Source organism: Xiphophorus couchianus, chromosome 23, assembly GCF_001444195.1.
Source record: "Xiphophorus couchianus chromosome 23, X_couchianus-1.0, whole genome shotgun sequence".
Classification (NCBI taxonomy): domain Eukaryota; kingdom Metazoa; phylum Chordata; class Actinopteri; order Cyprinodontiformes; family Poeciliidae; genus Xiphophorus; species Xiphophorus couchianus.
The window spans coordinates 4,937,241-4,964,229 of NC_040250.1; the positions used below are offsets into that span (position 1 = coordinate 4,937,241).

General features: G+C 35.2%; 1 protein-coding gene across 2 annotated transcripts in view; it reads left to right on the forward strand.

Annotated features, from left to right (window-relative positions):
- pcgf3 (polycomb group ring finger 3) overlaps window positions 1-17,673 on the forward strand; it is a 52,324-nt gene extending 34,651 nt beyond the window's left edge. For both annotated transcript variants that reach the window (XM_028009690.1, XM_028009691.1), the window contains exons 5-10: window positions 1,327-1,382; window positions 1,593-1,700; window positions 6,298-6,386; window positions 10,458-10,595; window positions 13,386-13,466; window positions 14,137-17,673. In XM_028009690.1, coding sequence (XP_027865491.1) covers window positions 1,327-1,382; window positions 1,593-1,700; window positions 6,298-6,386; window positions 10,458-10,595; window positions 13,386-13,466; window positions 14,137-14,184 — 520 coding nt within the window. In that variant the 3' untranslated portion in view covers window positions 14,185-17,673. The remainder of the gene's footprint in view (window positions 1-1,326; window positions 1,383-1,592; window positions 1,701-6,297; window positions 6,387-10,457; window positions 10,596-13,385; window positions 13,467-14,136) is intronic.
- The last annotated feature ends 9,316 nt before the right edge of the window (window positions 17,674-26,989 follow it).

The following is a 26,989-nucleotide window of genomic DNA, read 5'->3' on the forward strand; positions in this document are numbered from 1 at the left end:
TTCTTTTGACCCTCAATGTGCCGCAGCGTTGACAAACATGCCACGCTTTCTGGATCTTTCCTCCATAACTCTGCTGCAAACCCGACACGCCGTGTCCGTTATCCGGCTGTCAGAACCAGGTGTCAAAAAGCACCGTCAGACCCAAGCCGCCCCCCACCGTGCCGCCGTGTCACAAGCACAGGAAAAAAACAACAAAAAAAGAGGCTACTTCACAGCCAGACTGGGAAGAGCATATGCTCCACACCAAATTCAAAGTGTCAATGTTACAACACATTTGACATTTTTCCATAAATGTCATCTTGAGCTTTGGGTTTTTTTATGAACCAGAGTTTACAGAGATGCAGGAGGGCAAAGAGGTGAGCATTTTTGGTTTGACATGCTGCATAAATCAACTGGTGGGTTGAAGAGTGAGGACTGTAGCTGCAGTCATTTCACATGGTTTCAAAAAATAAAAGCCTGCTCTCTACATGAGAAGAGCTTTTACTCTCATTTCTCCTCTTGGGAATCTCAGAAGAGTTGATGGAGTTCCAGTTAAGGTGACAAGTTCAGAGCAAAAACAGGAAATCCAATAGATTTATTTTCTAGATGTGGAATAATATCTATATGCCCACACGTTATTCCCTATCCAACTGTCTTATAATTGTGCACTATAAAAACACAAAATCAAAGTGTTTTCAGTTTAGTTTCCAGTTTTTTAAAAGTCAATAATCAATGATTTTGATGAAAACTGACTAGTTACGCTGGAAGATTGTCTCACTTATAACATGGGGAAAATGTCCTGCAAGTGATTTTTTTTTTTATCAATAGAAAGGAACAATTTATTTCAAACAAGCTCCTATATCTTTCTAAAAAGTTTCATCTAAGTTAGTTTTGTCATTTCAAGTGTAAGGTAACTAGGCCAAAATACTTCATATGATTTTATGTTTTTGCAGTGCATTCTCATGTGTTAGAATGGCCCAGTCAAAGTTCAGACCTAAATCCATTCTCAGATCTTCTCCATGTAATCAGACTGAGCTACAGCTGCTATAAAGAGAGGGAACTTTAATGGCAAAAAAAGTCAATTTTTTTACAGATTGATTCTTATTTGTAAATATTTAAAATATTTTTCTTCCATTTCACAATTATCTACTAATTTCTGTTGGTTCATCAAACTAAATACCAAGGAAATGTTTGGGAATTAATCATCTTGCAATGCAGGGTACTTTAAATTTTAACTAGAGACTGAATAATTTTGGTTCTCAAATGTAGAAATGAACATGTTGGATTAATATTTTGTGTACAACTCTTTGGGTTAGGTTTGCTAACCATCTCCTTCATCTGTTTTAGCCATGACCGAACAATGCAAGACATCGTCTACAAGCTGGTACCGGGACTTCAAGAGGGTAAGAGTCACCCTCTTTTATCAGAAACGGTTTTTAGCTTCATCCATGTTGTTTATCTCTATCTGGCTGGTTTTACATCGTTAAAATATGCACGCACTTTGACAGCTCATCCTTCATTTATGGATTGTTTTCTAGACCCGAGCAGCTTTTAGCACAGATGTAATCAGACACTTGAGAAATCCCCTTTTGTCGTGTTTGCCTCTTGTGCAGCGGAGATAAAGAAGCAGAGGGATTTCTATCAGAAGTTGGGCATGGAGGTGCCTGGGGACATTAAAGGAGAGCTGTGCAACATGAAGACTCATCTAGATCAGCGAAACGGTACAAACACACGCTTCATGCACAGGCTTCAGAAATACAGCTACCATTTTGCATACACTATTTCATGCAGTTGCTGGCTGTTAAACTTTTTCCCCACTGGGACTGAAAGCAGCAATGGCATTGAGTCGGTTGTTTCCAGTTTTGAAGGTTTTGTTTGTTTATTCAGGAGATGCTTTTTTTCAATTTAGGCTGATAAACACTCAAACATTTTGGATTTTTTTTATTGCAAAGGTAGGGTTGCAAGAAAAATTCATCAATTTCAATGTGTCTCCACACAAAAGCAGCAACAAATGGTAATAATAAGCTGCACCATTCAGGCAGCCAGTGATTGAAATAGGCCATTTTCCCCTGAATGGCTCTGACAGCTGGTTTTCCAGTTCAGATACTTCCTTTTCTGTTTACTTAATGCACCAAAACCAAAAATGATAACTTGTTTACTTTGGAGATGCATCATAAAAACATCATCTGTCTATACTTAGAAATGGAGGACAGAAACTCACAAACTGTCCCAACTGGCCTGCAACAATAAATCAATAAACCAATTGATTGCATGATTATTTTTTTTCTTGTCTCTCTCTTTTTACCAAAGACTGGATGACAGAAGTCTCATCTAAAGGACAATTTTTAAAGGACAATTTTGTTTGTTGTTTTGTTTATTTATTTTGGATATTTAAAATGTCTTTTCAGTGTTAAACCTTTGTAAGAAATTAAAGTTTATGGAACTTTGAGAAAGTGTTCTCAGATTACTATTATATCCTTTTAAATGGTCTCAAAACCACAACGTTATAATTCATTGCAATAAGTTCTGGGACAATTTATCGTTCAGCAAAATTTATTATTGTGACAGACCTAATCCCATCTCCAGCAGGCGAATTCGACCCAAATCGGATGTTTTTGGCCCATATGCGACCCGCTGCAGTCTAAACTGAGCAATTCTGATCTTTTCACCCAAATAAATATCCAATTTGAGCCACATCCAGATGTGGTACTAAATCGGATATGTATCTTGTTTTCCCACATTCATCATGCCACATTTAATTCAGTTTTTACATCACTGACTTGGTACATATGTCATAATTCTGCACCAGAAAAAGCCAAATGCGGAAATCCAACAGCTGAAAAATCATAATTACGAAGAAAGTCTGTTCCATTGAAGAACATCAAATTGCAATCCCTTGTTAAAGCATATATGACATTTATTTTTATTAATTGTACTGAAGTAAATGACTGAGACTCAGTCAGTATGTGACACAATCTGAATTAAAAAGCTAATTGTGTTTTCAAGGTCGGAAAAAACAGAAAAATGTATATTATTCATCAGCTGCCTGAGTTGTGCATCTTGAGGTAGCAGTCCCTTTGTTAAAAGTTAAAACACAACATTGTCAATAATGCAATTTGTCCATGTTTTTAAGCCTGAAAGTGAACAGATTTATGCTGTAAATTAGAGAACTGAGCAGAGTGAAACTTGGAAATAACTTTCTGTTTAGTTAGCAGCCACTGATCAGGTCTTCTGATTTATTTTAAAGGGGGAGTATTATGTAAAATCAATATGTTTCATTGCATCAAAAGCACACCTGAAGTGTTATCTTCTTTCATGCATGTTTGAAAACCCCTTTAATCTCCCAGGGCAATAAAATAAAAACACAGTTTTTAAAGGTTTTAATGTTTAAAGGCTTTAAATGCCCTTCATCTCAGCAGTGTGTCACTGCTCTTATTAGCCTATGTAAAGAATGAACCCCTCTCAAACAGTAATGACTAACATTAGCAACACAACCACGAGGAACAGCAGAAGCCATTAAACAGTACAGATGAAGGCAATTTAGCCAACCAGAGTGAGTTGATGGTTTGGTTTTTGTGCACAGTCGTTTTTCTAAACCGGCTCTCTGCTGCGTGTTGGTGTGAATGTGTGTCCAGAGGGCTGTCATGCTGGCAGACCTAATCGTTCGCTTAATCCCCCTCTCTGATTTTGGTAATTAAGGCTCAAATGGGAGAGGAACTGCTCTGGTTCTGTTCCTCGAAGTCACTTTTGACTGAAGCGAGAACGGAGAGAAACCCATTCAGAAAGGAAATTAAAACAAAGGAAGTTCTGAACTTTAATCCAGCATCATCTGCATGCAGGAGATTAAAACTTAAATATTATTCCTCTGCCTCAGGCGGTGATAATATCTGTAGATTTATGCAAATATGGCCGATATCTGATTTAGCAGCACTGGGTTAATTTTAGGTTGATTTTTCAGATCATGAAGGATATTTTTCTAACTACACAGTCGTGCAAAGTTCAGTGTTTGAGAGGAACTTGAAGTCGCAGCAGGTTTAAATAAATTGCTCTGATTGCTGATACTTGAGTTAGCTAATGGGTGTTTAGAACATGTTTTCTTTTAAAATCAATATATATTTGCTGCATCATCCTGATTTGATCTGCTGTAAGTTCAGAAAACGTTACATTTTTTTATTCATCAGCGTATTTACATTCACTTTGCAGGGCCTTCACATTTATTGTTGCCACTAAAAAAGTTTTTAAAAATTAAAAGAGGACAGCTTTAAACCACAACTGTTCACATCTGGTTCAATACTTTTTTTTACACTCACACATGAAAATTACTGCAAATAGATGCACAAATATACAACCGTACACCTTTGAAAAAAGCAAAAGTGGAACCTCCTGCACAACCAGCAACAATTCAGCCACTGGTTTCCTGTTGTCGACAGGAAGTCGACAACAAAACACTTGTCCTTTCCAGCAGCCACTGTTCAGCAGTAAAAACCAAACATGCTGGAGCTCTGCTTCGGTCGCTAGGTAACGGCTCAGTGCCTGTTGATTGTGGCTTAACATTAAAGAGGTTTTTGAAGCGACTAATTTTTCAGACACCAAAGACATGGGTGGGTTTTTTAAGCACGTCAGCTAATTTTAGAAGCCATTGAGACCGAACTGGAAGCATAAAAATGTGCCAAACATGACTTTCGCATAATAGATCCCCTTTAACGCGTTAAATCTGTTTGCTTTTAAATGGAAACACTAAGTTCTGGAGGACTGCTTGACACCAGCCAAAACAAAAGCTGCTTCCACTGGCACATAGACTCATTTTTCTAAATTACCAGCTTTTCTGAGCACTTAACCCAAGAAGACTGGGTCACATGGGGACGCATCGAGTCTGCAGAGTACACTTTTGCTTTCACGACAATCTAAACTCCCACACCAACACACACAGATGGCTCACTCCGTCTCTCACACACTAGCCTGAAAACGTCATTGTGCACGCCTGTGGGACTTTAGTGTTGGGAAGATGTCCCATAAATCATAAAAAAGACAGAAGATCATTTGCTGACGGTAACAGGTGAGATGAAAAGACACGGCGTACGACGCAGGAAGCGGTGCGATATGAGACTTAACTAAAGCAAGGCCCTCCTGATGAACAATAAGTGAGGCTAACGCTGGAGACAAACACTGTTGACAAGCTTAATATTCCACAGAGGGATGGCGACAGTTGGCCCAGATGGAAAATACTCACAGAGGACTGAGCGCATCTACAGTCTGAGACATAGACTCACATAAACACAGTTATTACCTCCACTGAATCCTGGAACAGACTGAATTTCTTTGTTTCTAAAGGTTACCGGAAAGCAAAACCCATCTGCGCTGCTGTTCTGTCACTGCAACGCAATTTAGACTTCGATAACCAAGTTTTACAGCTAAAAATTCAATACTGCAACAATATCACAGGCAACAGAAAAATTCATAAAAGATGTGTACTCTAACTTGATCAGCTGTTGCTGCTTGTTCGTAGAGCTTTTATCAGATGGCTGAGGAGTCTTTCCTGCGGTGAGGCAGCGCACTTGGACTGAACTTTCTCTGGTCGGCTTTCTCCTCAGCTCAGATGAATTATATATAAAAAGCTGGAGACGGATGGTTTCTTTGCCATCTGTCTTGTCAGGTTGTGAGGAGGCAACATTTACATCACCAGATAAAGTAACTATATCATTCACTCAAAAACAAACAGATCCTGTGAATTCTAGCAACTTAAAACTGATCCATCTCACATTTTTCCATCTCAAAAATATTTATATATTTATTTAAATATATAATGCAGAAAATGAAATCTTTTAGCTACATTAAAACTTAAAGTACATTTCAGCATATCATATTCAAATATCCGCCTTATAACTTATAATATATCATTGCAACATTGGAGCGGTGCCTCGTGCACTGCAACAACACAAAAACTTACCAAATATTTTTGTTCTAGTTACTAGAACCTCCTCTTATTTATCCATCCGTCCATCCATCTTTCCCTCCTTCCTTCCTTCCTGTTGACTCCTGTCAATCTGTCCATTTTTCATCCATTGTTCATCCATCTCCAATCAACCTCATATATTTAAAGACAGACCTCAAAATGATCTTCTAATGTCTTGTACTAAATACAAAAAGGAAAAATCTATTAATTTAACTCTGGATAATTATGAAATGTGTTGAAGAACCCTGTGGCTCATACACTTTGCACTTATTTGTAGTTTTTGTACTTTTTATATCTGCATTTATGTAGTAATGTAATGTATTATTTTTTTTAGATTATCATAGTTTTTTCTTCTTCTCAAACAGGCGACACAAAATCAGAAGACACGGCAAATAAGGAGGCCGGAGAGGAGAAGCCAGAGGAGGACAACGACTATCACCGTAGTGACGAGCAGGTTATTATTCTGCTTTTTAATCCTGAACAAATGGACATAATATTGATATTTGGGGTTTTTTGTAACTTTTAAGGAGAAATTGGTTCTGTTTCCTGTCAAAACTTCAATTTCTGGTAACAGTCATAAAGGCATGAACAACACAACCAGTCAGGCTAAATAACGCTGTGGAGAGTTGAGTTGTTATTGTTGCAAGACAGACTCTCTCTGCAGCATGAAGCATCTCTCCTGCATACTGATGCACAGGCGGAAAAATCTTTTGTCATAACAGGAAAAAAAGCGAAAATCAAGTTCTTCATCTCCAAAGAAGCTCTCCCTCCCCTGGATGTGGGAGGGGTAGCTTGCCCCGACGTGGGTGAAGGTCTTGCCCTTTTGTAAATTCAGCAGCGATGCAGAAATGCCCACAGAATAGCTAATACTGCAGTCTGAATGCAGTGATGTGAAATGTCACCGAGAGGTGGAGAGGGAGAGAGCCGGGAAATACAAGATGACATATAAAAGAGGGAGAAATTGCAGGAAATTGCAGGATTGAGAGGCCAAAATGGCTGCTGACAGTAACAAGGGTGATGAGGTGATCATGAAATTACAGAATTTCATTCGCAGGATTTTTGTGTTTGAGGGTAGCTCGTCGGAGAAAAGGTAAAGCTCGTCGGAGGAGAAGAAAAGAGAGGAGGAGCAGCGGGGGTTGGGAGTGATGGGAGAAGATGAGGAAGGTGTTTTAGAGCTTTCAGGAAAAAACAGAAATAAAAGCTGCCATTAAATGATGTTTCTTCCAGACTGTTGAAGTATTTTGTTTACTACATATACCTTTAGAGACAGAAGGGTGTCAAATGCTTCTTTATTTTAGACTTTTTCCACAAACCGTTGCTGTTTATTTTTCAGTAAATTTTAACCATTTTATATACAAATCAAAATAGAAAAAGAAACACACTGGCCCTCAATTACTTTCAACTTGACAGTCTTTTTGGGGACAAAAAAGTTCAAGCTAATTATAACTTCACTGTGTTATACATAAAACATCATCAAAATCAAATCAGCTCAACCTTTCCTGTATATTTTTATAAATTATATGTCCAAGAAATTACATTCAAGTCTGTAGACACACTCATAAATGAAAACATAATCAAATATTATTGTATTTATTTAGCAAATTATTTCACATTTATTTATTTTTAAAAAATGTTTTTGTAATTTAAGGCGTTTTAGCTCATCACAATAATTTCCACTCTTAAATCTCTCTAACTGAAGTACAGTTGTTTTTATTATTCTTCATGACCTTTAGTTTTAATTCACAGTTTTTCTTTAATTTCAAATCACTTTTATATACACTTTATAAAGAGTTTATTATATATTGTGTACATAGAGCTGTTCTGAGCTCTACTAAATCATAAAATCTTAACGTATTCAATGTAAGAAATAATTGATTAGTTGAATGAAAACAGCCAGACGCAGTTACAGTTTGGATAATGTTCTGCTTCAGGTTTTGTGTTGGTTTTATACAAGTTTCCTCAAATCTCTACACAGTAATTTATGTATGGATTGGTTTTAAAATGTGAATGTTTCAAAACCTCCAAAAGCAGCTCACCAAATGTGCTGGGTTGTTAGGCGACGGGCAGGGTTTGGCTGTGGTTGCTAGGTAACCAAAGAAGATCAACTTAATGCCAAAAGGTTTCTTTAAGAAGCAACTGAGACTCAAATGGAAGGACAAAAATGTCCAAAATGTGAATTTTTCCCTTTATAACACCAGCAGTATATGTATTTTTTCATTTAATAAATTAAATTGCAATTTTGTTTCTGTTTACTCAGATTTTTGCGAGTTTAAAAAACAGAGTTTAGAAAAAGTTACAGAGCAGAACTTCAGAAGATTCACGGCAGCAGTTCTAGGCAGGTAGGATGAGGAAGACAAACCCCTCTTCCTCTCCTGGTTCAGTCAGGTGTAAGAATCGACAGGTGAGCCGCCACGCATGGCCGACCTGCAGAACTCTTCGCAGCTGCCTCCTGGACGACCTTTCAGAGCGTAACCTTGCGGCGCAGGGCACTGCCGGAGAAAACTAATAAAACTTCTGACCAGAGTTGGGTAGTAACCAGTTACATTTACTCAATTACATTTACAGGAGTAATTTTTAGGAGTATTTTTACTTTACTGTACTTTGAGTAATTTTATTGCTACTCTTAGTTGAGTAAAATTTCTGGATTCTCTATTCACTGAATGAAAAACAAAATGTTTTAACCAAAAATTCACCATAAAAAGACATGCACATGCAGGTTGTTAAAGTTTTATATTGAAAGAAACTGATTTGGAAATGTTTTCTTTTGCCTGATTTTATTATTTTTTGTTAGTTACATGAATTACTGTGAGTTTGGTCCTTAAAATACCAAAATTTTCATTTCATTTAATATTTTGGTCCTTCTGATGATGTAACTTTTTAATATTGAATGATTGATAATTTAATCAGTTACTCAGTACTTGAGTAGACTCTTTACCAAATACTTCTTACTCTTGCTTGAGTACAATTACCTCTGCTACCGATGCACACAAACAAAACTCAAGAAATCAAGATTTCTCAAGATATTGCTTAGATTTGAGGTCAAGAACTTTTATCGGTTTATGCAGAAAGAATTGCATTTGTGTGTTTAAAAAAATAGCTATAAATTTTCTCATTGACGCCACTTGAGGCCTCAGATGTCCAGAGTCGAAGCTTGAGCAAATATTCAAAATGAAAAAGTTGCGTCAGAGCTCTGCAACAGCTCTGTAATGAGCCTGAAGCTTTTTATGCGCGCCTCACAAAGCACACACAGTGTTTTCTTTGCTCTCCTCTCTCTTGCATCAGTGCATTTGTGTGTTTAGCTGCAGGAGCCCTCCTTGGCTCCGCGGACCCGTCGGTAATGTACTATAATGTTATAAAAGTGCCTCGCAGGCCGCCATCGAGCCGCCGCAGAGTCCAGATCACCAGCAAGGCTTTTATTTTACATTACGAGCTTCCCCTCACTGCCAGCGCCACTGGAAACCAGACACACTGAGATGTTGGTCTTTGCTTATTGAAGGGCAGGCTGTTCGGCAAAGCACTGCCACTGTTTATTTGAGGATGTTTAAACAGGGGTCGTTGTCGCCTCCTGTCTCCAAAAAAGGAATAAAAAAAGACAGAAGGACAGTGGCACATGAAGAGCTTCGTTTCTCTCCTGTTTTGTCTCTTGATGTGTGAGGCCCAGTCATGATAATGGTTTCTGACCACGCTCCGTTTCACCTGAGGGGGCAAAACAAATTCACAGGCCGGTGGCAGGGAAAACCGGTGACATTCAGGAAACCAATAGCAGATTAACATCACTGATTTAGCCAGCTTTGCTTATGAAAGCAGAATAGAGCATCTGTCTCATGTAGGGCTGCAACTAACAATTATTTTATTAATCGATTAATCAATGTTCTGATGATTAATCAATTAATCAGATAAAAAAATGGCACTATTAGGATTTTTCACTTAACTACATATACCTTTTTGTATACAATATTAGAAATACCTTAAAATGTGCAAATAAAAAAATCATTTTTTTAAACGTAGAAAATACACTTCTTTGCCTAAAATGTATATATTTATATATAGTTTTGACTTAATTACTGCTTTGACTGCATTCTCTTGCATACTCCAGTTAATGATTATCAAATTATGTTGGCAATTATTTGACAATTATTTTAATTACTCTGATTAATCACGATTAATCGTTTCATCCCTATATGCAACTTCTGCCTACAGTAGATCTACACCGTTGTGCAGTACTGATGGTACTGGAACGATAGTGTTTGTTCTTTTAGCAGATGGTCTTTTTTAGAGATTTTAGAATTAATTGTGTACTCTAGGTAATGATTAATAGATAACTAAGTTAGTTGATTAACAATCGATTAGTCATAATTTATCAGATTATTTCAGTCTTACTTCCACGGATTCTAAAAGCTATCTCTCCCAGCAATGATCACAACTCTGCAACGCTTTCAGCACTTCTGTAAATTGATTGATTGAACATTTATGTCCGTGGAGTTAGCGCAGGTCCTATAATCATCATTTTTCTTTTGTGCAACAGGTCAGCATCTGCCTGGAGTGCAACAGCAGCAAACTTCGAGGTCTGAAACGTAAATGGATCCGCTGCTCAGCACAAGCCACCGTCCTCCACCTCAAAAAGTTCATCGCCAAAAAGCTCAACCTGACATCGTTTAACGAGGTACAGAAAATGACACACTCCAGGCTGCATGGCTAATTCTCACAGAGTCACAAAATCACCGAAAAGTCTATTTATTTCTGCACTTCTTCCATAGTAACTAAATTATATATCTTTGTCATACACACAGCGGTACATTGCTAGAAAATAATATATTTTTACAGGCTGCTGGGTCTAAGCATATTAGTGGAAAGTTGAATAGAAGGAAAGCGTGAGACTGCCTTGTTTTAACTTATTTGGATTGTTTTATGTCCAAAGTTTGATGCTGGAAAGGTTTGGAAACTTACCTTGAAAATGCTTGAAAAGGGCTTGAATTTTTCTGTAGGACAGATTTGGGTAATTTGGGTAATTCTTTTAATTTATCAATTTAAGGATATGCTTTGTCATTATGTATAGTTTTACATGCATTTGTATTATCAAACAATTACTAAAATAATCATCGACTAAGTTAGTAATCGATTAATTATTAAGTGGAGTACACAGACTCTTGAAAGGACAAATTGCTGAAAAATTAACATATTCAGATCAGTAAACCATACAAAAAATATAAATATATATTTGTCTGCAAATATTTTCTACCCAAAACTCCTCAAGCGACAGCATTACCTTCACCTGGTTCAAATTGTGTAAAATAAATTCCTATTAATTCATATATTCCTCCAAAAATAATCAACAAATTAGTAGATAGTTTGTGCTTTTTTAGCTGCAGATGCATCCTTTGCTACAAATAATCAAGCGTTCATTAAAGGAATGCTATGTTGTAGCATTTTAGGCAATGAAATTGTTGTTTTCTGATTAAAAAAGTATTTGAATTATTTGCTCATTGCATAGTTAAAAAAACTGTGCAAAAAATGGTAAATCTCTTAAACGATTAGTCGATTAATCGTGAAGTTTAGAGGAAATTTCTTGAATCTCCATGCTTGTTTTACATGATTAAAATAAAGTTTTTCCTTTTTATGCTGTGACTCATTCGTGCCCTTTGTGTTTGGTATAATTTGCATGAAAACAAGCCCTCATGATATCTAATTTTTCTATTTATTGTCTTTGCCGCCCCGTTCAGAGCAGCAGGGGGGAGGCGAGAGTGGGCGATAATCTGACAGTTGGATTTTTAGATGGCCGTGAGAAATCGCCACAATCGCCTTCTTGTTGCCTATTTTTCCCATTTTTCCTTCGCGTCTTTTAATATTTTGGCTGTCACACAGATGAGTGGGTCGGCTCCATTAGATCGTCGGCTTGCGTCGCGCAGCTCTGAAGCGTCGACCGCGCTTTACCCCTCCGGCTATTGTTGTGGCGTTCACTGACTGTGAAAAGATGCTTGAAACGACTCTGGGTTTTAAAACCGAGAGCATAAACACACCCGTTTAAATTTATCTGCAGGAAGTCTGATGCTTAATAATTCAAGAAGAATAGGAACGTTAAAGGTTAGATAGAAAGCAAGAAGGGAGATGCTCAAAAATAATCCTACCAGATGATTCAATTTAAATTAAAACTACAAATGTATCATATAGATCAGTGCTGAAAGTCATTGAGAAACAACCAGAACTTTGTCGCATTTATCCTTGTAATGAAGTGAAATTTTGTGTAGGGAGCAACTCTCCAGAACTTCTTCATTTTCCTCAATCAGAACTGTTAATAACTCTGAAGTTTATGTGTAATATGTCAATAATATTTCAATATTTATTCTGTTTTTAAGTGTAAGAAGAAATGCATTCATGCAATATTTTATGTGAAATTTTGTCCCAGTTTTCAGTAACTGTATTGCTTATCATTAATCAACATTAATTTTGTAATGAACTCTTAACACTGGAACTGAAAAACATTTTAAATATCCAAAATAAATTGCAACAGCCAAAAACTTAAATAAAATGAATGATGATGAACCTGTAAAGAAAATTGCCCTTCAAACATTTTTAGCATTTTAATTTATCATGTGTTTAATTTATTGATTAATTGCTTACCTTGTCAGGCTTAGTTATTCTTGCTATTCTCTCCCATTTGTCCCATAAGAGAATCAATAATAAACAATTAAAACTCAAAAATATGATTAAATTAAGACTTTGTGTAGTTTAATTAAATAAATCACAATTTTTTAAATTAGCTTAATTAAAATATTAATGTTTATCAAGAGCAGCATTTGCCGTACTATGATTGCTGTTAGCTTAAAAAGAAATAATAAATAATTTTTTATCATAATTTTCATCGTTATCACAAGATATTGTGATACAATTTGAAGTCCATATCGCCTACAAAAATGACCAGTTGTTGAAATTTACTGTTGATAATTTGTGTAATTTCTTGGTAGTTTGCAGCTTAAACTCTCTACATTGTTGCAAAAACAATTTTTAAAAGCAGATTTTAATATTTTCAAGTCAACATGAAGAAATGCAAACATTTAAAATATGTAATTCTGAATAATTGTGACAGTGATTTATCTTATATTTTAGTTTTGTTTTGACCTGACCAGTGTGCAGCAGTGAACCAGCAGGTGGCGCTGTGACGCACGGCCTCCCTCTCTGTCTCAGTATTGACCTGCAGATGGCGCTCTGTAGAATATCAATGCTGCTTCACGGTGGGAATAGATTCATCGAGCCAGCCGCGTGTTCGCTATCGAACCTCGGCCGTCCGGTTTCTTCTGTCGTTCACTGAGAGTTCACCATAAACTTCATCATCATCATCATCATTCTGCACAGATAAAACCAGCAGCAGAAATCCTCTCACTTCACTCACTGAGCTCATCCAGTCTGCTTTCTGTGGGGAAAAACATTTTATTTTTATTTTTGCTTCTTTTCACAGCTGGACATTTTATGCAACGAGGAAATCCTGGGAAAGGACCACACTTTGAAATTTGTTGTTGTGACAAGATGGAGATTTAAGGTAACAAATTCTGGCAGTTTTGTGGAAATAAATAGGAATTCCAGCTGAGCTATCATAAAGACAAGAACACGATTAATTTGAATTTTATCACCTGCAGGTTATGAAATCTTTTTATAGACTTAATCCTGTTGCATGTTGTTAAACTAAACCCTATTCTAATCAATAATTGGTTTTCGTCTCCTCTCATTAGTCGTGTTTCCATTGTTCAAATAACTGCACAGATTGAAATTACGAAAATAAATGTTCTTAATTGAAACGCAACAGTTCTGAAGAGAAAAAAATAAAGTTTTTCCACGAGGATGAGGTGTTTTTTTTGGCCATATCAGAATTTGTGTATTTGGCAAAACTGCAATGGAAACACTTTTTATGCGTCGCACGAGTCACATGATCAACAACGTAAGAGAGTCCAGCACTTCAAAAACACAAAATCTTACTAAGTTTTTTAGCCTGGTTTCTAGAGCAAATATCTTTTTACTGCTTAAATTAGACAAAACTAACTCAAAAGTGCCTTTTAAGCAAGATATGAGAGCTTGTTTTAAGTAAATAATAATAATTTTGCTGAAAAAATGTAAGTAAATGTAAGATTATCTTTTTTGCACAAAGATATTTGCACAAGAGACTAGAAAAAAAATACTTGGTAAAACTTTCAAAATGTTGTTGTCCATTCCAGAAATCTCCACTCCTGCTCCATTACAGACCGAAGATGGACCTGCTGTAGCTACAACGGACACAATGGTTGTTTTATTTGGATCCTTTTGGTCGGCTCCTTTGCCGCAGTGAAACTTTCTTCTTCTTTTTTTTATTTTTTATTATTATTTATGCAAAGACGATCAATCAACACCAAGCAAACACCTGACGTCAACAAAAGCCAGCAATTCGACATCTAATGACAAAAACTGGCACAGGACCTGCAACACCGGCGCGGTTTTACAAACTAAAACAACCTTTTTCTTCGTCTGCTACATCCTACATATGTGAACAAAAAGAGAAAAATGGAAAAAAAGGAGAGAAAAGCATATATTTATACTTTTGTACAGAAAAGACATGAACCAAGACACTACTGGTGCTCTGTTTACAAACAAACAAGATGTCGGGAGTCATCTGAACATGTTTTTGAGCTTCATCCTCCTCAGACGACGACTGACGGGAGAGGAAGGTCTTTTTTATATATAAATAAGAATATACATAAAAAGGCGTCTTTTCACAACACAACATGTTCTGGGAGCACAGAAAGTTTATGGAAAAGTTATATAACATCCATCAATTTTAGGCTGATAAATCAATTTCCTCTGAATTGTTTTTTTATTATTTTATTTCCATTATGTCTGATTTGAATTCCTGATGATTGTCAATTGTGAATAGACTTTTTTTTTGTGTGTAGTAATTTATGTTCGATATGCTGATATTGTACATAAAATGTCATTACAGAGAGATTGAAGAGAGACTTTAGACTGTTAAATAGAAAAGAGAGAGTGGATCCCTGAAGTGCTATCTATATGGTGATAAAGACAGACTTGCTATCAGTATCAGATTATATGAAAGCATCTTTATGTTGTCTGACAAGGACACAAAACGGCTTATATCAAATCTGCAACCATTTATGTGTTTGTGGGGTCTGAATATGTTAACTGACTTTGAGGAGGAAAACTGTCCCCAGCTTCAAGCTCATGTAGAGAATAAGACTTTTAAGATGTCGTGGTTTAGGCAGATTGAAGCCATTTGAATTTAGTTTTCCTCACACTAAGCAGTCCTTAACATCCGTCCTCGTGCTCCTGCACTTTTTTTAGCAGCAGAAACTTACGGAGGAGGACTAGGGCCACTGAATAAAAAAATTTATAATTCTGATTTATGATCTTAGAAGGTTGAAGTCATAAATCCAAAGGGGAAAATAAAAATCAGAAATCTGATGAAAAAGTCAGAGAAAGAAGCCAGGATTATGAGATTAAAGTCCAAAACATGCTGAAAGAAAAGTAAAAAATCTGAGAGGAAAAATAAAAAACATCTAAAATCTAAGAAGAAAGTCAAAGATCTTAGATGTTTGACTTTTTACATAGATAGATAAAATAATAATATAGATATTTGATTCTATGTAACTTTAGATTAAAGTCAAAAATGTGGTAAGAAAATTCTCATGTTAATATCAAAATTAAAATTAAAGTCAGAATTCTAAGTAAAACATCTCAATTCTGAGATTAAAGTTGAAATTCTGATATTAAAGTTGGGATTTTGAAGAAAAAAACAAGACCAGATTTTGAGGAAGGAAATTCACAAATTTGAACTGAAATTCAGAATTCTGAGGAAAAAAGTCAGAATTATTTTTTGTTTCTTCAGTTTCCCTAACCCTCTTCTGTAGAAACTTCATTTCTAAGGATTTTTAAAATCTGGACTCATCAGCTCCACTTTCAGCTTTTGGTGTTTAAATGTGGACAAATTTGGAGGACAGGCATTTAAAATAAGAAACACGTCAGAATGGTCGTCTCGCTGTCGCATCTTTTATTCTCACTCCCAGCTGGAGAAGCTGCACAGTCTTCAAGTTCATTCCGGAAACATTTATTTGACATTTCAGTTTTTGTTTCTGCCACAAGTATTTGGATTTTATTTTATTTTTTTGCAGGACAGCCAGCGTTCAAGAACGTAAATTCAGGTTTTAACAGGGGCTGAGGCGTCACTTAGAGCATTTTAATATTGAAATTGCGAATAAAATGACCACAGCTGGGTCGTTTGGTGCTTTTTAAATGTGCGTTTGTAATATTAAGGAGGTTTGTTCTGTAACCACATGCTGTTCTTAACTGTGTGATGCAGCAAATTTGCTAAAGCTCTTCTCTTACATCCCTAGATCTTAGAAAAGTTTCTTACTTTTCTGTTTTTCCCAAGCAAATGCAGAACTGTCACCTTTTCACATGTGAAATGTTCTATTTAGATGCTTCTTCATGATGTGGAATAACTGAAACGTTATTTAAAATCATTCAAGAAGTGAAACTGATATTTGTTTTTAAAGATTACAACTTACACAATATTTTCACTTTCTGAAAGTGGAAATATATTCATTCATACATGAATGAATGTAAAAAATACATTCATTCATGTAAAAATATATGAATGAATGTATTTTTTATCATTTTTATAATAATTCCACTTACTGACATTCACTGTGTCTCCGTGGCAACAAATCCAGACAAACGCAGCTGAAACATCTGCACCATTAAAGCACTCACAGCATGGCTGCTCATTGTTTTTGGTTTCTGTGAAGCCATTTTATTAGAAATGCATCAATTTACTTTTATTATTATAGTTATTAAAATATGTTGTAAAACAATATTTAGGAGCTTTGACTGTGAAAAAATAAGGAACTACAACTCTTTTGTGCATCTTCTTCTGCCACACTTTTTCCTTCCACTTCAATTTCCATTAACGTCCGTCCAGGTGCATCTCAATAAATAAGTCTATCTATGTAACTTTAGATTAATTACATCTGTACTGATGTTTTCAAGCCTTTATTTCTGTTAATTATGATCTTTTTTAATTTACAACTCATGAAAACTCATTTAATTCCTTAAGCTTTTCTAGCAATAATTTTCTGTGGCATTTCTTCTTAAACCTGTTCTGATTTTTTACTAAACACAGAATATAACATCAGAGAACAATCGATCATTTTATTTACCATAAAAAAATTAATTTTGATCAATTTTTATGAACATATTTCTTTTTTAAATTGCACAATTTTTGGCGGCTTTACTAACTACAAAACATAATCAAGAAAAACTAGGACCTAAGCATCAAATAATTACCATAAATAAACAAAAATGTAAAAAATTTTACAGTAAAAATTCAGTATTTAAAGGTTCTTTATTTGCCGTTTTTCACTTTTTGGCAAATTTGATTAAATTTAAGAACAGCGACAAACTTTATATTTTATGGGGGGTTTTTGTGCGAAACTCGGTTATGAAATTAGGTTTCAAATATTTTTAATAGACTTGGAGGAATATTTTTAACCAGAAAAAATTATTCTTAAAATGGCTTAAAAACCAAAAGCAATGAGCTAACAGGACTATTTTTCTTTTTATTGATAAAACACTTAAATTGACATTTTCTGTACTGTAAATCTCTTTTTAAAGGGTTTTTTCTTTTCCCCAACTTTAATAGAAACTTGATCACAGCTGCTTGATTTACATTCAGTTTGTTAAACAGTAAAACTCTGCAGTTCGTCGACTCTGGGCTTTTAAATATTTGTTTTGTTTATTCCAGCTTCTCCTCATCTTTGTTGGTTTCTGCTGAACGTTTTCTGTTTTCTTTAAGGTACATCAGCTCTAAAACACTCAACATGGTGCTGCTGTGACTAGAAAACAAGAACAATCTCACAAACACTGCAAGAATGCAAAATAATAATAACTGTTTCTTTCTAGTTTCTAGTGCAAATATCTTGACTCACTTGAAATAAGACAAAATTAGCTTACAGTTAATTATACCAAGATATAAGAGCTTGTTTCAGGTCAATAATGACTAAATATTGATGAAAAAGTTATATTTCCTCTGACAAATTATTTCATTTGTAACAAGACATTTTCCCACGTTTCAAGTGAAATAATCTTCCAGTGCGACTGTTTTTTTTAATTTTATTTGCTTAAATCAAGCTCATAGTTTTAGTTTTCTTATTTCAAGTGTACTAAGATATTTGTATGACAGCGTTTTAAAGCTGTAAAAGATAGAAAAATAGAGGAATACATTTCCATCCAAAATTTCAGAAATTCTTAAATTAATTTCAGATGTTTTCTAGAAAAAACCTGGAAATATCTGAGCTCTGAAAGACACAAATTTGCAGCAGAAAAAAAAACACACACATATATATATATGTTGTAAAAAAATTGAGTTTATAGAATTGAACATTTTTGACTTTCAGAAATTTTATGAGTTTCAAAACTTGAAAGTCCTTGACTTTTGAAGCTCAGAAATTTCCAAATTGTTTCTAGAAAACTTCTGATATTAATCTTAAAATGTTAGTTTTTTGGCTGAAAATTTCTCTCTCTCTTATCTACAGTTGCCCTTGGACACCATCATATATTTGCACTAGAAACTAGACCAAAACTACTTGGGTCAATTTTGTGTGTATGCAGTGGTAATGAACCACAAATGCCTCACTTGCCCGTTTATTCCTGCTGTTTCTGCTGTAGTTGAGGGAACTCGGTTTGAGAAGTTAACGATTGTGGTATAATTTTTCAATGTGGTGCATCTGAAATATTTAAGATTAAACAGCTTTAGGTTATGCAGTAGATTGAAAAATTGTGGACAAATACCAACACTGTTTTTTTGTTCAATGCTGATGGAAAAGGTAGAGTTTTCCCTCGCAGTGACGGTCAGATTTCATCTCTGGTGCTTTCTATGGTGCTAACATTCCCTCATCTCCAGGTTTTCCTGCACAAATCTAGTCCGCGACGAAAAGGCGCTGTGCGAAACGTCGCCTATTGGTTTTTGTTTCTGGTGTTGTTTCTCGTCGGTTCTGCCTCTCTGTGCAGATAAAGGTGCTGTTCCCCTCCCTCGTTCCTCCTTATTGATTTGTCTGCTTTATCCAGCTGCTGCGACTGAAAACCAAGGGAATTTTAAACAAGTTGAGGCCCGATGAGGCGGATTCTGTGAGAACTAAAAGTAAAGTGGTGAGAAATTGGATGTGCTGGCACCAATTTCATAGCTCAAATAGAAATCACACTTATTATGGGATTCTTTGGTGAGATATTTGCGCCTCTCAGTCAGATTGAGACTTGCTTGGTTTAAAATCAGCTGGTTTTGTTTTAATATCCCAGACTTTCTGCGGCGCTCTGGGGGAGATCTGAATTATCATTTTTTTATGGATTCTGCTGCATAAGGTTTTCACTCCCAGCTCACTGGAACAGATCGATGTTTAGCTCTTTATTGGGACCAACATTAAGACATGCTGCTTGTCAGAGGTTCATGGTAGAGCTAGCTCAGCTGCAGATAAAGGTTTTAATAGAAGGTCTTCTATAAGGTTATTCTGCTGTCGCGCTTGCATTAAACAACATTTCCTCAATGATTCTGGCTGCAGACGGAACTCTTAAACAGACTCTGCTGTGAAATACTGCAAGTGTCCACTTTGAAAGTGTGGAAGGTTTTGTTTAGCTGATGCTGAGAAAATGCAAAAATCAGTTTTCAAACTATGATTTATTATTTTAAAAATCCTATCTAAAGCTGACTGACTCACCATAAACCTTTAGTTTCCTCATTACCAGAAAGCATTGCAGTAACTAGCTTACATTTCATAAATCATTTCATTTAGCCACGTTGCCATATTTCAGTTTCTTTGAAGTCCACACTTTGACTAGGACACTCCAACCCCCCCTGTTTTGTAATCATTACTATTTTTTTTTTTTTTTTGTTACTGTTGTTTCATCAGTCACTCTGATCTGGACTTTCTGGTGTGTCACAGACTGATTGCCAGAAAAGTTCCTCTACCACACTGCAAAAAGCAAACAAAAAATGGTTTTACATCTTAGTACGCTTAAAATTATACACAAATAACTTTTCAGCAAGATACATGAGCTTGTTTTAGGTACTAATTCATTAATATTTATTTAAAAAGACAGGATATTAGGACCATAACAAGAATAAATAAAAAAAAATACAATTCCGAGAGTGAAGTTGAAATAATGAGAATAAAGTCATAATATTTTAAGAGTAGTTTAATATTTCAAGGATAAATTCATGAAAATAAACTTGTAATACTATGACTTTATTCTTGCATTATTTTGAATTCTTGTAGTTTTAGTACCTTTTTTTTTACATTACTTTGACTTTATTGTTGTAATATTAAAACTTTATTATTGAAATATTACAATTTAATTCTCGTTATGTTTTTTTTTGTGTGGTCCTAATACTTCATGATAGCTTGGTTTTTCTACTCAATAAAGGAGATCGTAATTTGAAAACTGCATTTTGTATTAACTTTTTTGTCAGATATTTAAACTGGTTTGATTTTCTGAAACATTTAAGTCAAAAACAAAATAAATCTTTGAGATTTGTCATTTTCACATCACTACAAGTTATTGCTATATATTCCTGGTCAAAGGTGAACTATGCAGCAGTTTTGTTGTTTTTAAATTAAACAAAAATCCTCCCAGATCTGTGGAGGTTTTCTCTAAATTTGATCAATTTTAAAATGTTTCCATCTCTGCTGAAGGAGAAATTTCTAACTTGACATGTTTTGTTTGTTTCTTTGCGACTGAATTTTCCTGTAGTGTTTTGTGTTTTAATGTTAACTAAATTTTCCCGCAGAAAAAGAACATGTGGTTTATTCTGTTTGCAAACAAAGTGTGCAATATACCTTTTCCAGACTGTTTCAGCCCCACTGTCTGTTTTTTGTTTCGTTTTTCTGCAGCCAGCTCCTCAGGTCTCTAAATGCCTTCTGGTTCCTCACGTTGATCAGGAAATCTCACACTAATCCACCCAATACACAAACATAGATTTGGACTGGATTTTATTTCACTCTCGTTTCCTTTTCCTCCTGCAGGTTAACTCAGGCACTTATTTGGTGTCCTTGTCCTTGTATTATTTATTGCACATTTTATGATCTGGTTTACACTTAAACACAAGATGTATCGCGGTTTAGGATTGGGCTGGAATTTCTTACATACAAATCTACAGAAGCTTTTGTCAAACCATAAATGTGTATTTCATCAATAAATGCCTTTTAAAAGTATATCTTCTGATTTATTTTCTTATTTAACTGGTTGTAGGAAATGTCTGCTGCAAATTGTATGATAATATTTTGGGGATATTGGACTTTTTTATTTACTTGTAATAGTGAAAAAAATGATTTGCAAGTCAACAGTAGTAGACATGTCTCTTCATTGTACAGTGCATGCAGCAGTAAAACCAGCTGACCAAACATGCTGAAGCTCAGCTGGGGTTGCTAGGTAACGGTGCAGTGTGCAGGTCTTTGAAACAACTCATTTCCTAAACATTAACTTACTGCCAAAAAAACAGCTGGGTGTTTTTCTAAGCTCTTGGGCTGGTTTTAGAAGCAATAGCAACCAAAATAGAAGAAAAAACATTTTAAAAATGTGAATTTTGCATATTAGGTTTGCTTTAAGATGCCCGATGTCTCCAGAAAAGCCGATCTTTTGTCCGCTAAAAGTCTTGCTCTCTCTCGCTCCCTCCCAGCCTACATAAAGTTTCGACATAGAAATACAGTTTCTTTTTACATGCCCTCTTAAACCTCTGACTTAAATTTTTAAACACTCCATTGATACTTGAAGTGAAAGCTTAAATCGTAGAACATATTTTATTGACAGTGTGACCCGGATAAAATTTACTCTATTTAATAAATTAGATAATTATCACAATATGGCTTAAAATTAAAATAGTGTTGATATATGTTTGCTTTAATGAGCCAAATTTGAGTCTGGATCTGACTCAAAACGTTTTTGTGCTTCCAACCTGTCATCCTATTTATATCAAATTGTAAGGAAGGAATAATCCCAGAATAAAATGATGGTGAACATACTCCCACTAGGCAGCTGTTGTGTGGCAGTAAGTTTTTATTTTACCAAAAAAAAAACAGTTAGACCTGTATCAGCTTAAAGGAGCATTTGTCACCAGCAGATGCCTTCCAGCACAGCGACAGATGTTAAATGTCAGGCGTTTGGTGGCAAAGCCTCCAGTTTCCATCTGCTCACACTGCCGCTGCAGATGCATCATATGCTGGACTTCATCCTGCCTCATATGAGCTAAAATAATAAAAGACAAACAATGGTGAAGTTTTTTATTAGAAATATGATGCCAACTTAGTCAATGTAGGGGAAACACTTTAAAAACAGCAGAGAAGTGTTTAAATTTGGCAAAAACTTTAGATATAAACAATTCATTACTTATGGAAGTAAAAGAAAGAGATTTAAAATAGCAGATTTAATCCAAATGTCTTAAATCAGTAAGCACATTTTGCAAATTTTTTAAAATTCCACTTGGGTCTCAACTGCTTCTATAAACAGCCCAAGTGCTTTAAAAAACACCCAGCTGTCATTTTGGCAATGTTGATGTTTTTGGAGGTCAGAAAAATTAACCGTTTCAAAAGCCTAAAGGGGCATTGCGCGTTACCTAGCAACCCCAGTGGAGCTCAGCCCATCACCTAGCAACCCAAACTGAGTTCCACCGTCTATGATCAGTTGGGAGAAAACTGGTTTTACTGTTTTGTTGACTTACCATCTAGAAACCACTTGCAAGATTCTTGTTGGTTGTGCAGGACGCTCCACTTCTGCTTTTCAAGGATGTACGGTTGTATAATTGTCTGCAGTTATTTTTACGTGCGAGTGCAAATGTTGAGCATGGCGACAAGAGGCCCTAAAACAGCTTGAAATGTGCAGAACTGAGCAGAAAAGTCTCAAAAGTCTCATTTTCTAAGAATAATTTTGTGCAAAAAATGTAATGAACATGTTTTGTATAGACCATATACCTATCCTAACATAAATTGTGAAAATTCTTAGTCTTTGGTACTGGTTTGCTACACTGTGCAGAATATCAAGCTTTTTGTCTTCTTTAAAAGTGTTATTAAGGTTTTAAATATTTCACTTTTTATTCTTACAAATGTCCCAGTGATCCTTCTCATGAAAAGATAGACATTATTTAATAGTTTCTGATGAGAAGAACAAAGGTAAAATGAAAATTGGTTAAAAACGACCATATGTACTTGGACTCCAGAGGTTTAAGAACAATACCAATTTCCTAAATAAAGAATTAAATATGTATATTTTGTCCAGCTTGACCAAGAAAATAAAGTTAGTTAGTAAAACTGGTTCTGAAACTGCTTGGTTTGGATCACAAACAAAAGTTTAACCCCCAAAAAGACATCCTTGAACAGTCAATTCTAGAATTATGTTAAATAATCACAATGTCTTGGTTAGATTATTCAGAAATAATAAAAATTTGTATTTATAAAAATACACAGGGTGTTTTAAAAAAGGAACTAGCTTAGATAAGAGGAGCCTTCAGGCATTAATGGATCAAGTCCATATATCTGTCCCAGAAGAGACTATATTTCTGAAATTAATCCCTCCTCTCACCTTTATGGTCACATTTTATCATATCGCTGAGTATAAAATTACCATTTTAAATTTAAAATGTTATCAGGCTGATTCTGCAGTGACAGCTCATTCATTCTGGGCTGCCACCTTTTAGCTAAACATAGAGCAAATCTCTGGCCTGAATTACTCCTGTGACAGGTGATGGAGGCGTTTTCTGTGCCACTCCGTCAACGAGAATCCCACTGAGAGAGCATCCTTTTATTTCACACAATAGGTGTGCTCCACTTGATGTGCACCCCTCTTTCAGGTGTAAACTAAAATACATAGATGCTGCTGCTGAAAATTATCTCTGCAGCTGAATTTGAACCTCAAACTTCCACGTTTTGGTCAGAAAGTTAATTTTTATACATAATTGTATTTGTAATTTTAATGTAGTTCCTCACTTATTGCTGTAAAAGCAGGTTTGTACTTATATAGTTTATTTAAATTAAGATATATTTTTTAAATTATTATTATAGTCAGACTCAGTCTGGTCACTAATTTACTCATTTTCTAGTTTGGTTTGGTTTGCCATTAAAAATACCTGCTGCAAAGTGACACTTTTATTTATCTTGTCATTACACCTCAAAGATAAACCTTTACAGTTGTTAACATGTAAATAATTTCAAAGAGTTGAATAATAGTGTTAAAAAATGTGTTTTATTTTATAGGAATTGTTTTAATAACAAAGTAGGTAAGCCAAGCCAATTTTGTATAACAAATTTCAGCAAGTTCAAAATGATTTTACATCAGAAAAACATCAGAATTATGAACATCATTAATTATGAAACAATAAAATAATAAACATTACATTTTATTCAGAGTCACCTGATGACATCATAATGTAGAGCTGTGTATCATCTGCATAGTTATGGTAAAAGATATTATTACTTTTTATAGTCTGAGACAGTGAGTGCATATACTGTAGATATTAAATAATAGGGATCCTATGATTGAGCCTTGACATGTGACATGTAATATACATTTAAAAAAAGCCATTTGGGTAAAACTTATTGTAAAAACCACCTCAGGTGATATAAACAACCATCTCTGATCACAAGAGAAACAAACTCTAGTCGGTAGCTGCGTTTCCATCGCAAATGAGCGCAAAATTTGACTAAATAAAAGAAAACAATCTCGCAATCACAGTGTTTCCTTTAAATAAGAAACACAATTAAATTCAGACATGAATAAGTTTGTTCACACAATAATCATTAAAAATTACATCCTAAGCCTAACCCTAAGTCTTCTTTGTCATTTCCACCAGTAGTAACATCCAGTTGTTGATAATGTGGCTAAACTTGGTTAAATATAGCAAACATGTTGACAGAAATCCTGTTTTTACAACAAAATTTTTTTAAAATTGAATAAAAAAGAATTTGAAACTAGATGCAAACATTCAAAATCCTTTTAAAGATAAACAAAATGAATTTGAATACTTTATTTACTTGGTTTGATGATTTTGGTCCAAATTACAAAAAGGTTTTGACACCCCCGATATAGAGGAATGCAGACTTATTTGTATCTAAACAATAACTAGGATGGTGAAAAATTTAAAATCTTCTATGTGCAAATACCTTTTTATTCTGATTTATCTAAACCAGAATAAAACTCCCATCAATTCTTGGTAAATTTGTATGTTAATGCTGCAAAATATTCAACAATATCTGTGCTGAAAGATGTATTTTACGAGGCAATGCTTCACCTCAATGTGTGAGCCTATAGCACACGTAATTATCATGGAAGCAGAGTTTACCACGGGTGGGGATGGCCGTGACTTCAAAGGCTTTGTATGCATGCATGCAGAGCTGCTCCATCTTATGCAAATCACCAGGCAGGGGTTTTACATTTCCAAGACACATGCAGCAAAAATCAAAGAATCCCGAGGAGTGGACGGATGCGAGTGGAATCACTGATTTTGTTTCAAGTAAACTGCTGTGTTTTTGTTATCTGAATCCAGAAGATGTGGAGCAAAAACATAAAAATAAATCTACAGATAAACAATGCAGATGAAGTGAGGAGTGACCTAGTTTATTTAAAGTCTAGGTAGCAGCTTTGATCAAAGATTGACAGTCAAAGTCTGTGTTTCCAGGCTGCGCTTGGTACTTCAGGGAGGTGATGCAACCATAAGGACTTACTGTGGATGCTGTCAACTTCTGAAGAAACGACCGTGAAATCGGCGCTGTGCACGGCTTTTTGTTCTTTGCTCACCATGAAGAACATTTCCACTTTCTGCTGCATGAAACAAAACTGATTCTGATATTTGGGATTTTCTGGCAGCTTATTTAGACAGCCTACAAGAGGAATAAAAGTTTTGTTTGTTTCTTTTATAACATTTCTTTCCTGGGTAGTCTTCCATAAGTCAGAGATTCAAAAATACTTAAATCCAGCTTTTTGATAATTCAAAAGATGACACAGCAGCGAGGAACATGATGAGGTGAAAGCACAGCAGAGCAGAGCTATAAAAAATAACATTTAAAAAATGAAATGCGGAGTAATTACCTCCCTGGCGTTTGTTTTTTAGACTGCGCTGTAAATTAGTTTTGTTGGTTCACTGCTCCTGGGAAAGACCCATGAAGTAATTTAATTGAACTGCTGCTGGCTAATAACCAAGAAATAGTTTCTTTCTATGGTGTATCACCTTCTGATAGCTTTTTCTGTTTCTATTTTAAAAACTGCATAACAAATGCTACCAGGAAGAAGTAACCTATTTGGTGTGATAATCTATTTATTAGATGCACCAACTGCATGTGGATATAAAAAAAAGCAAATCAGACAATGGCATGTTTGCAATTTTACACCTTTAGTACAGAAGCTGAGTGTGGACAAACTTTGTTTGGTCATGATAAACTTATTATGAGAAACCACCGGGAAAAGAATATGCAAAAAGTGCGAAATGAGCTCATTATCTTGAGAAATCCATCGGGAAATTAACTCGTTATATTGAGAAAACAGGAAATTAAGACGCTATTGTAAAAAAAGTAAATCTTGTATTTAAGTCTGTGTCTCTAGAAAACAGACATTTTCTTTAGAAACCATCATGAAATGAGTTTATGTCGAGAAATCCACATAACTTGTCGTGTTAACTAGCAGAGAAAACTGAGCAGCCGTTTTGCTCCTGAGAGGTTTTAATCTGACATTTTGACATCCTGCAGAAACAGCAATATTTCTTTTTATCCAGTGTCCAATGTGCAGCTCTTTATGCCAAATGCACCGATTTTATCAGTTATATATGTATATTACTATTCTGCCACAAAACAAGATTAAATGTGGTTTTACAAAATCTGGAAGAGTTGTGCAGCCATGACAACAGAGGAGCAGACGAAGCTTTCCATCAGCTGGATTTCTTCTCTCTGATTGGCTGACTGGACAGACATGGGATCCTGGTAAAATTTCTAAATGCAAACCTTAACATTTGAGCATTTCCCACAAAAGAAGCCTGCATTTTGAAGCAAGAAT